The 12,439-nt window shown below is 37.2% G+C and overlaps 2 protein-coding genes across 2 annotated transcripts in view; one reads left to right on the forward strand and one right to left on the reverse strand.

Moving 5' to 3' along the window:
* The window catches only part of LOC110311252 (protein HIRA), an 844,395-nt gene that overhangs the window by 420,612 nt on the left and 411,344 nt on the right, over positions 1 to 12,439 (forward strand). The gene's annotated exons all lie outside the window — the stretch shown is intronic.
* LOC110311255 (olfactory receptor 2M3-like) lies at positions 7,452 to 8,534 on the reverse strand. Its single transcript, XM_021184517.1, has one exon. It carries the CDS (start codon positions 8,442 to 8,444, stop codon positions 7,497 to 7,499), a length of 948 nt encoding a protein of 315 aa, XP_021040176.1. The 5' UTR covers positions 8,445 to 8,534; the 3' UTR covers positions 7,452 to 7,496.

Genomic DNA, 12,439 nt, shown 5'->3' on the forward strand with positions numbered 1-12,439 from the left:
GAAGGCCAGAAGGGATCCTGTCCAAGAAGCTATGTTGTTTCTGCAGCTCACGTGTTCTCCTGAGCAGACTGGTCTCTGAGGCACCCGGGATACTGTTTTCCTGTATTTTTTAAGTGAGTTATTTATATCCTCCTTAAAGGCCTCTATTTTCTTCATGAGATGAGCTTTTAAGTCAGCAACTTTTTTTTTTTTTTTAGGTGTGTTATTGTATCCAGGACTTGCTGTAGTAAAAAAACTGGATTCTGGTGGTGCCAAATTACATTAGTGTCTATTGCTTATGCTATTGTGCTTGCCTCTTTCCATTTGATTGTCTCCAGTGTTAACTGGTCTGAGTATCTCTGACTGCCTCATTGGAGGCAGCTAGAGCACTGTGACCTGAGTTGGAACAGGCCTCCTGGGAGATAGGCTGTGCTATCTAGTTGGATTGATGGGGCACCTGTCCCTGATTAGAGCAGGTCTCCTCTGTACCTGGCTTAGGGTAGTCCTCATATGAACTGGTTATGGCAGGATTCCTAGGAAATAGGCAGGCTGTGCCCCTGGTTAGGTAGACCTTTTGAGAGAATGGTAGAATGTGAGGTATATAAGAGGAGGAGGCAAGGTTATCTGCTTTGGAGGCACAGAATTGTGTCCTTTGTTAGTGAGAATCACCTGGGAGACCAGTAGACTGTGGGGTAGAAAGATGGGCAGACACACCCTACAGAGGGCACCCCTACAGAGGTGCAGAAAAGATGGGAGATCAGTAAAAGATGTAGAGAGGAATGGTCCTATTTCCAATGGGATCCCATATCGGGCAGTTCCTTGAACAGAGGTCTCACAAGTGTTCCTGGTTGTGGCAGATCTCCTGGAAGATGTGCAGACTGTGGGTTGGGGAGAGGCCAGTTATGCCAATCTGCCCAGGTGGAGATGAAGACCAGAAGGGCCTCTGTATTGCTTTGATCTGCTTCAGAATGAAGCTTCTCTGTTGAGTTGAGGAAGACACGGATTGGTAAGTAGCAGAAAGTCTTTGAGATCCATTTTATAACTACATTTTTTTTTAAGAAAAGAAGTTTTTTGTTTTAATCTATGTCTCTGTGATGTCTAGTCTGAGGTTCTTGGTCACCCAAAGAGTGCTGAGTATGGATTCCATCATATGGAGTAAACCTGAAATCAAATCAGATATGGGTTGAATATGTGGTAAAAAATAACATGCTCAAAATTTGAACATTATTGTCCTTAAATAATTCATGAGACAATTGATTCAACCTTTAAACAGCTACTTTATGAAATGTATGCTGTCATCAGTCTTTACCATGTTAAGTGACCTCTTCAGAGTAGTTGAGTTAATTTTAAAAATCTGCTGATTATAAATTTTAGTGCCTCTAATATTCTTGCACACAATGGGCCCTGGGGACTAATAGCTGGTTGTGGTTTTGTAAAACCTGCTTCATTGCTGTGCTTCATCGATAGAGATAATTGAGACATCTTCAGGATTTTTTTAAAAAGGTATCATTTTTCTCTTATAAATTCTGTAGTGCCAATACATTCAAATATTCTGACCATCTCTAGTCTTAGAGTATTGTCTTGGCCAGTATCCTGGCAAATATTTAATAAAGCCTCTTATTTGTTAAAATATACTCATGGTCATGGTGTAACTCAGAATTATCCATAACAGTTACTCCCTCAAACATTGGGCCACTATTATATTAGCATTCGTTGCAGGAATGACAGCATTGTAGATTCAAGTGTTTGTGGCTTAGTGTTGTTTACATTTCTCTTGACAGCATTCAGAGAACTTTCCTGTGCCAAGATAGTAGAACATAAGTGTAAAGGCATTATGTAGGCAACACCTCAATTTTGCCATATCCAGTGAATTGTACAGGCGTTGTCTTAAGCAATGGGACGTTGCTGGCAATTTATGGAGAGCAACTTCTAGTCTTGGTAACATCCTAAATTAGTGATTCCCATGGGAATTATTTGGCCAATAATTCAATTAGATATAACCCAGTCCCAGTACTGGAGGCTTTATTTGATGACCATAGAGGGCACGTTAGGCTTCTCTCTCCCCCATTATTTGAGAATTTCATATATGTATATATTTTACAAAGTTCTGATTGTACTAGATACCCATACTGCCTAATTTTGAATTCCTCCTCTAGAGAAACTTGTTCTGCAGTTTGCATCCATTTATAATATTCTTAGCAGTGACTTCAGGTTATAAATGAAGCTTTAAGTCCCCTCCACACTTTGAGTCAGAAATTTAGTCTCAGCCAGCATCAATAATGACAATCTTAAAGCCAAATTTGGCCATTACTCTTTGACCATGACATACTTCTTTTTGCCTTGAGAATTTCTAGCCCATATTTGTCTAAAGTTTGTTGGTTTTCACTCCCTAGACATGAGTGTTTCAGACTGGCTAGGAGGATTATGAAGAATCTTATATTGTGTCTAATATCAAATGTTCATGAAGTAATAAATATTAGCTCAAAGTTACTTACAAAATTAACCATGCACTGTCATGCCCCAATTGGTCCTGCACATCCAGTTAGACATCTTACAGAAATTTGTGTTGGTCAGATCTATCTTAAGCCTTTGATAAGATTTTTGTGCTGTAATAGTCAGTCTCAGACACAAGCAATTATCTGAGGTTTTCCAGGGTAGGAGATGATAATAAATCATTTTGTCTTTTACTCAACTCTCAATAGGTACTAAAACTCCTTCAGAGCAGATGGGCCTCAAAACTTTGTTCCCAACACATGCCTTTACCTATGATGCTTGAAATTTTTTCTGTGAATGACTGAGTTAATAAAGAACAGCCATCATGCCTGAACATCTCTACATTGTTCAATTCACCTGTGACCAGGAATTTGTATTTGCTGCAAACACATACTGCTTAATGCCAGACATTTATGCCAGGTCTGTGTTGTTTTGTTTGCTTTTTGAAAGTTGATTTGTATTCATACCCTTTTTTAAGTAGATGGCAACCACTATCATATCAAAATGATAAAAATTCTTTTATATTGGATATTTTCTTTATTTACAATTCAAATGTTATCCTCTTTCCCAGTCCCACCTTTCTTTCTGGAAAGCCCCTATCCCATCTCCCCTACCCCTGCTCTTATGAGGGTGTTTGTATACCCATTCACACACTCTTGCCTCTCTGCCTTTGAATCTCCTACACTAGGGCATCTATTGAACATACATAGGACCAAGAACCTCTCCTGCCATTGTTGCCTGGCAAGGCCATCCTCTGCTACAAATTTAGCTGTATCCATGCATACTCCTTGGTTGGTAGCTTAGTCCCTGGGAGCTCTGGGGGGTCTGGTTCATTGATATTGTTGTTCTTCTTATGGGGTTGCTAATCCCTTCATCTCTTTCAGTCCTTTCTCTAACTACTCCATTGGAGATAACCCAATCAGTGTAATGATTGGCTGTGAGCATCTGTCTCTGTATTTGTAAGGCTCTGGGAAGGCCTCTCAGGAGACCCTCATCTACATCAGGCTCCTTTCAGCAAGCATTCCTTGGCATCCACAATAGTGTCAGGGTGGGGTGACTATATATGGGATGTATTCCCAGGTGAGACAGTTTCTGGATGGCTTTTACTTCAGCTGTACCACTTCTGGGCATATACCCAAAAGATTCTCCAACATATGTTCATATCAGGCTTATTTATAATAGCCAGAAGCTGAAAAGAACACAGATGTCCCTCAACAGAGGAATGAATACAGAAAATGAGGTACATTTACACAATGGAGTACTACTCAGCTATTAAAATCGATGAATTCATGAAATTCCTAGGCAAATGGATGGACCCAGAACATATCATCCTGAGTGAGGCAACCAAATCACAAAAGAATACCACACATGGTATGCATTCACTGATAAGTGGATATTAGCCCCAAAGCTCCAAATACCCAAGATACAATTCACAGACCACATGGAGCTCAAGAATAAGGAAGACCAATGTGTTGGCACTTCAGTTCTTTTTAGGAAGGGGAACAAAATACTCATGGGAGCAAATATTGAAACAAAGTGTAAATCAGAGACTGAAAATTTAAAGGAAATCTTCCTGTACTTCACTAGACAACAGAATTAATCATGTCTTCATTTTCAAGTCCCTTTTAACATTCTTGAGAGCACATTCTATTAACTTCCTGCTTGATAATGTGTCATGCACAGTGTCCATCATTGTATCAGGAAGTCATAATTGTCCATGAGTCTACTAAAAGACAATAACTTACCTCAGATTAAGATATGGAGGAACCGCTCCACTGACACCTGATAGAAATTGTTTGTGTTCTAACATTTGCTCCACCCTACAAAATGACCTGAGTTTATCTGGGAGGAGCAGGTTTATGTGTGAGATGGCAGGCTGAGAAGAACCATATATCAGAGATGATACTATTTTCCTACACTCTAGGGTAAAGTGAACGTTGTCCTAGTCCTCTTACTTGAAATCAAGTTTTCAGAGTTTGTGTTGTTGAAGTATTGTAGAACAATATGAGATGTGGGTCTTACTCTAGGAATCATTTTGGCATTGCAAATCACTGGAAAACATACATTAACAATACCTACTAGAGTTGTAGAAGTCTTAGAAATTTAAATAACTTCCTTATTTCATTCAATTGTTTCTTTCCATTTTAAAATCTTCATTTAACATCTGTTTGTACAATTTTGTATTCTTTGAACACACTTAAATAGCATTTTAAATTGTCTGTGTATCTTCTAAATTGCTTAATTTAGAGAACATTACTACATGAGCATTCATTTTTGGAGGAGACATGTAGGATTTTTGTATAGTTTTTGGAAAGTGAAATCATCTGGAGTTAGGTTATTGGTTGTAACTTTTGGAATGGGATAATTTTTCTATCATTTTAAAATAACAACTCAGATCTCTGTTTGTTGTAACCAAAACGTGGCAGGATATAAGTATATCATGCATAGTGCATGATTTCTGTCTTGGGGCCATTCAGCAGTGGTGTGCTATTGGGGTAACAAAGGGTTTCTAACTCACCTACAGATATCTTTAACCTCTTCTCACATAGTAAAATCCTTTGTACAGCTAAGAGTGTCACATTGTAATTTCTCAAAATTCAAGACTAAATTGGCAGAGATTAGGACATATGGGTTATGATTAAGACACACAGGCACTCAGCAAAAACTTCAGTTGAGTTTCACTGAGTAGGGGCAAAGGAAGGCTTACTTGGAGTATAACAAGAACTCAAGAACAGTATTGTCTATGAATTGCCCACATGGTTAAGCCCCAGATCTTCAGTGTTGTGCAGGACAGTGTGGTAGTACCTGAAAGGTACTAAATGGCTCAGAAGGCAAATCTTCAGATGTGGAGCTTGAGGTCATGGTAGATTAAGGTAGCTATGGGATACTTCTTGAGAAGAACATTCTTTTCTCTGAAAACTGAACCTCAGGTATCAAGAGAATAGAACTAATGATCATAGGATGAAAGCACTGCTTCTTGTAGTGTATGAAAATGTTCTGCACACAGATTTTAGGTGGTAGTGTCTTGGGGTTCTCTTTTTGGAATTTTTAAGACAGGGTCTCACTTCATATCCCAAGCTAGACTGGGACTCACTATGTAGCATAAACACACACACACACACACACACACACACACACACACACACACAAACTCATGACTAATCCTACTTCGTTGCACCCTTCAGTGGTAAGATTATAGTCAAAACCCAAATGAATCTTGAAGCTTATTTTAAAACTAATCTAAGAGTCCTGGAAAAATTAGAAATATATAATCAACCTTCAACTTTAATCCATTTTTAAAAAGCATTGTAGCTTTTAAGGGATTTTTAGATGATTGAATTGATCCAGTCATTTGAACATTATAATATTTCACAATGTGAAATTTTTAGCTACTATATTTCTAAATCTGTTTATATGTGGCTCTGTGATACCATGTTAGCCTGCACAAGAGAACACTAAAATGTCACCCATTATTCAAATTTGCTATTAAAATTTCCATGATTAAATTTCATGCAAACCATAATGAAATGAGTTTTGAAAACCACTTTAGATCATCCTGTCTGAAGCTATCTAATCTTCAGGTTTTAAATGAAGACTAAGGCATTACATGGAGACAAAATTACTGTCCTACTGGCATTAACAATACAAATTCCCAAGAGTCATTAGCTGTATAGAAATTTAGTTATTTCTAGAATTATGTGGGTATAGATGAACATGGGCTTCAAATGATATGACATCTTTAAGAAATTTCTAGATTTCAGCTTCCTCAAACTCCTTTGTACAAAGCCAGATTCCACCAGACAGTTTTTGGAGGAACAATTATAGTTGTATTAGGTGGCAGCAGATTTTTTGGTCATAGGAACATTAGAATCTCCTTAATTACATTTATTTTCATAAGAATACCATTAAAATATACCAAGAGATTTAAGAAAAATTAATACTTAGAAAAGATATATTTCTTTATTAAAATTGTTAGTATCAGGAATTAAGCAATTAATCAAATTATTAATGTGACTACAGTACATAACAAACAAACATTATAAAACTTATACTCATAGGATTCTTATAGAAGTAGTGTCCGGTTCTTATGCCCAGAACCATGTTCCCAGAAGTAAGTCTCAGACTCAAGATATATTTACAAATACATCGGCAATATTGCTAGGATCTTTTCTTATTGGTCATAAATATTCCCATTTATTATAATCTACATTCTGCCACATATGTGTTTTCCTGTGCTTATGTCCCATGCATCTATCACATGTATCATCTTCACTGGCATATCTCCAATGCCTGCCTCTTTCCCAGAATCTGTTTTGCCTTGTAGATGTCCTACATTCTATTCTACCATTTTCTATAGTCATATTTTTTTAATTGACAGGTGATGCACGAAAACAAAACATAATATGTTTACTCTATAACTTTTTATTATTTTCTCACTCTCTTGTGTAGGATATGAATGCCTACATAAGAATAAAATTAATCAAACCTCCTCATTCTGAAGTATTCTGCAGAATAATATACATGACTTGCTCAATCTTGTCTGTCTCTTTTGTTATTTGACTGTTACTTTCATTTATTTTTATTCTCACAACTGAATACATAGATAAAAATTAGTAGAAAATTAGTAGCTTCATTTTAACAAAACTATACATTTAAAGTAGTTTGAACTCAAGGGAAATATCAAATATTATATATGAGCAAGCATTGTATAGGCAAATTGTTATTACTGATAATATTACATTGATCTTGCAGCAAAAATGTCATATTTGAACGGAAAAGAATAGACAAATTTTGACAGTTACAATGATGAGAAATTCTAGTTTTTGGAATTCAGTGTTTCATCATATAAATTTTCACGTAATGTATGCTTTTTGAGATATGGCTTTGTTCAATAATCTAGGAAGTCTTGCCCTCAATATGTTCATCAAGCTGTAATTTTAAGTTATGGTATTCCTTCTGCCTCATTAATTATGCCCAAGTACTTAAAGCATGCCCAAGAACTTAGAGCATAAAAATCAGCTAACTCATGCTGCTGCCTTATCAATCCCTAACACTTTCATGAATGCTCTGGCTACTTCTTTGTTCCGGAGACTATAAATGAGGGGGTTCAACATGGGTGTAAGGATAGTGTAGAAAGCTGACACAATTTTGTCCTGGGTGGGAGAACGACCAGAAGAAGGCCGCATGTATATGAACATGGCTGCCCCATAGTACATTCCCACCACCATGAGGTGAGAGGAACAGGTTGCAAAAGCTTTGTGGCGACTCTCAGCTGAGCTCATATGAAGAACGGTCAGAATCACACGAGTATAGGAAGCAATAATTATTGCTACAGGTAAAGTAAGCATAATTACACAGCAGAAAAATATAATTCTTTCAAATATCAAGGTATTACTACATGAAAGTGTGAGTAAGGCAGGAACATCACAGAAAAAATGAGGTATTTCTCTGGCACCACAATATGAAAAAGACAATGCAGCTGCAACTTCTATTATACCATCAAGAGAGCCAAGAACCCAAGAGGAGGCAGCCATGAGGCCACATATTTTGTCACTCATGAGAATAGGGTACCTTAATGGGTAGCAAATAGCTACATAACGGTCATAAGCCATTGCAGCCAGCAAAAAACACTCAGCTCCAAGTAGAGATACATAGAAGAATATCTGGATTCCACAGCCAACCATGGAGATAGACTTGTTTCCAGAAAGGAAGTTGAAGGCCATTTGGGGTACTGTAGTACAGATGAGCATGAGATCCATGAGAGAAAGTTGGCTGAGAAGGATGTACATGGGAGTGTGGAGATGAGCATCCAGGTAGATGAGAATCACCATGATAGAATTTCCTATGAAGGCCATGAAGAAGATACCCAGAATTAGGGAAAAGAAAAAAGTATGAAGAGGACTGTGATCAAATAATCCTAGTAGGATGAAATCAGAGTTCCTGGTCCAGTTGTTCCATTGTATCATGAGCATGTTCACTGAGGAGACAGAATATATAATAACAGTGTTATTGTGCCATATAAATGTCTAATATTTCCTTCCAAGATAGAATGACACAGTGTTGTGCAAACATAAGAAGAATCTTTCATTGGACATCAGCTATCATTGAACATCAGGTGATATGGGAGACTAAACTCATTTTCAGTTATCTGTCTCTCTTTGTCTGTCTCTGTCTCTGTCTGTCTTTCTCACACACAGATACACACAGACAGAGACAGGAAGGGAGAGACAAAGACAGAGACAGAGGAGAAAGAGACAGAGAGAGAGAGACAGAGAGAAAGTTTTATTCTGTAGCCACCTCTAATTTTGAAGTCAGGATTCTCTTGCCTTAACCTCTAAGGTGTTGAGATTGAAGACATGCAGGTACCACAATGCCTGGCTTTTAAACTCAAATTATTTAGCAATCAGAAATAGAAGATAGCATAAAAACCTATATCAAAATTTCTGCAATCACCTATGAGGAAGAATTTAATACACATGTGTAATGTTAACTATCCTTTTCATAATAACTAACATTAATAAAAATATTTCTGAGTCCTTGGAACTCCATTCTCTCTCACTTTTATTTTTCTGGTAGTTACTATGTCACATTTAGACAAGAAAATTCTATGTAGGAAAATGTAGAAATTTACTCAAATGCGATTACTAAATTCAATTAATTTCCTGAAATATTAAACTAAACACTAATTATTCTAATATCAGAAAAAAAAACACATACAGTAACATTGCAACTTTAGAGGTATTTCAATTCAAAAATTGTTGCTAATGATAGAAGACCATAGTGGAAGATAATAAAAACAAATATTTTTTATCATTGTATAATTAAAAATATATATTCATACATGAGGTGTCTAAGGTCAGAAATTTTCCTGAATGGCCTGGCTCTAGTGGATAGTAACTGCATACTTCAATCTTTTACTACATATTCCTTTAGCTGTGTTGACTTTGGTAAGTATTCACTTCAAACATCATTTTCCATTCATTAAATAAGAGTAGTTATAATATCTATAAGAATCCAAAAGACTAATTTAATAAAATTAAAATTAAATTTAAATTATTTTCAACATTACCTGCATTATGAAAATTTTAAATTAAATATGGTTATAGGGAATATTGATCATCCTCTTTGTACCTCTACACCTATAAAATGTATTTTGTAAAGTCATTGCTCATCGAAATTATTTGGTAATTTTCAGATTTCATGATTTCAAATAAGGAATGTTTAACTTTTATTTGTCAGGTTCAAACTATAGTAGGAACACTTAATTAGGTCACAGCTGTATAATTATTTTAACTCCTGTATTAAGATTAATTCTATAATATATTAGGAAAATTGGGAGGAGTACAATCAATATCTATATGGAAAAAGAAAATCTCTTTAAGATTATTAAAAGAATTTTTATGTTTTTTTCCTTTTCCTTTTTTTATTGGATATTTTATTTATTTATACTTCAAATGTTATCCCGGATTCTTTAATCATTGCTCCACAAGAATTACGGAATCAATAGCTGGCATTGATCCATAAATTGATCTGAAAAATAGTTTCATACAGAAAGTAAAATGGAATTTAATTATAGTTAAATACCATAGGGAAGGATGTTAATTCAAGTTATATGAACAGAAATGGGGATGTAATTATATATCTACAGATACTAATCTCCTTACAAGGAAGGATAAAAGAAATTTTCATTGTTTTTAAGTAATAATTGTTTTAAATGGTTTTAAGAGATATTAATCTCCAAAAAGGACAGAATACATGAAAAATTACTTTGTTTTAAGAATAGAAGGGAAAAATAATGTTAATTGTTTAAGAGCCTTTAAGTATGTGTGGAAGAATAAATGAATCCAAGTCTTTGATGTCAAATATAGGAAACAAAGGCACAGAGATGGAGAGAAACCCTATCACAACAAATAATAATAATTGTTTAAAACTGTTTTAATTGCTTTAAGTTATTTAAATTATCACAATTAGCGTGGTTACAAATTTGGTGGTATTAATGACATGACTAATTCTCTGGGAGAGATGTCAGAATAGAGCTGGCCTAAAGAAAAAAGAAGCTGCTAAATTGAACCAATCGATTTTGGGTCACCAGGCCAAGGACATGCTATTTTGGTAGAGGGTCTCTTTATGGTATTAAAAAAAAAAAAGGAAGAGGTTTTAGAACCTTTCCAAAATAATATAGATCAGATATGACAGAGGAAGAACCCTTGAAGATCTTGGATGCATACAGGAAAGAAATATTGAAGACTAAACAGGACAGGTCACATGATTTGCTGATCTTTCTAAATGGGAACAACCTGAAACTGGTTGAGACATATAAACACAAACAAACAAACAAAAACATAGAGGACATATTTTTTTGGCCAGTTACATCACCAAGAGGTATGACACAGGCATCCAATTTACAGATGAGTGTTCTAAAGTCCTTCAATGTCTACACATTGCACAGTTGTGGGTCTTTGTGTGAGTTATCATCTACTGCCAAAACTTCTCTCATCCACATTCAGAGATATAGCATAATCTTATATAGACAGCTGATATAAACAATAAATACTGTTGGTTACAGAATAGTTAAAATTCAGTACATAATATCTGTTCCAACACCACTGGGATTAACTGGGACCACCAGGATCCAGGGACAAAGGAACCCACCCCAACAAGTGGCTCAGGGTGGCTCAGGTTCCTTCCAGTCTGTACCTGTTTACCTTGGGCCCAAACTCTGAAGCCAGTCCTACATTACCCAGATGAGGCTCAAACCCCAGGCTCTCCAGGCTCTCCAGGCTCTCCAGGCTCTCTAACACAGCTAGAATCCCAGGATCCCAGGATCCCAGGATCTTAGGAGCTTGGCCACACCAGGATCTCAGGGTCCCAGAGGAAGCTTGACTCCAAGGAACTCTGAAACACCCAGAATCTCAGGATCACAGGATCCTGGAATCACAGGATCACAGAGACAGCTAGACTATGAAAAGTTCTGATACAATCAGGATTGCAGGAAAGACAGGCTCCAGGCAGATTTCAGGGATAGGTAATACAAGAGATATTCATATGGTAGGAGATAAGCATAAGAATATAAGCAGCAGAAACCAAGGTTACTTGGCATCATCAGAACCCAATTCTCTCACCATAATAATTCCTGGATATACCACCACACCAGAAAAGCAAGACTTGGATGTAAAATCACACCTCACAACAATGATAAAGGACATAAATAACTCCTTTAAAGAAATACAGGCCTTACGGTTGGGGCCAGCACTGAAACACCTTGGGCACAGAGACTGGGGACACCACCAAGGTCCCCACGGGATCTTAGGACCTCTGGTGAGTGGAACACAACTGCTGCTCCAATCCAATCGCACAGGACCTGAGACAGCATTAATTAGGGAAGCAGAAAACCCAGCCTGACCAGGGTCACAAGTTCCTTCCAGTCCGCACTAGCACCAGCACCAGCACCAGCACCAGGGCACCTTGGGCGCTAAGTCTATGGACACCCCCAAGGTCCCTACAGGACACTCCATGGGATCTTGGGACCTCTGGTGAGGGGAACACAACTTCTGCCAGGAGGCAGGTTCGAACACTAGATATCTGGGCACCTTCCCTGCCAGAGGAGAGCTTGCCTGCAGAGAGTACTCTGACCACTAAAACTCAGGAGGAAGCTAGTCTCCCAGATCTGCTGATAGAGGCTAACATAATCACCTGAGGAACAAGCTCTAATGAGAGACAACTATAACAACTAACTCCAGAGATTACCAGATGGTGAAAGGCAAACGTAAGAATCTTACCAACAGAAATCAAGACCACTCACCATCATCAGAAAGCAGCACTCCCACCCCACCCAGTCCTGGGCACCCCAACACATCCAAAAAGATAGACCCAGATTTAAAAGCATATCTCATGATGATGGTAGAGGACATCAAGAAGGACTTTAATAACTCACTTAAAGAAATACAGAACACTGCTAAACAGGTAG

Source organism: Mus caroli, chromosome 16, assembly GCF_900094665.2.
Source record: "Mus caroli chromosome 16, CAROLI_EIJ_v1.1, whole genome shotgun sequence".
Taxonomy (NCBI): Eukaryota; Metazoa; Chordata; class Mammalia; order Rodentia; family Muridae; genus Mus; species Mus caroli.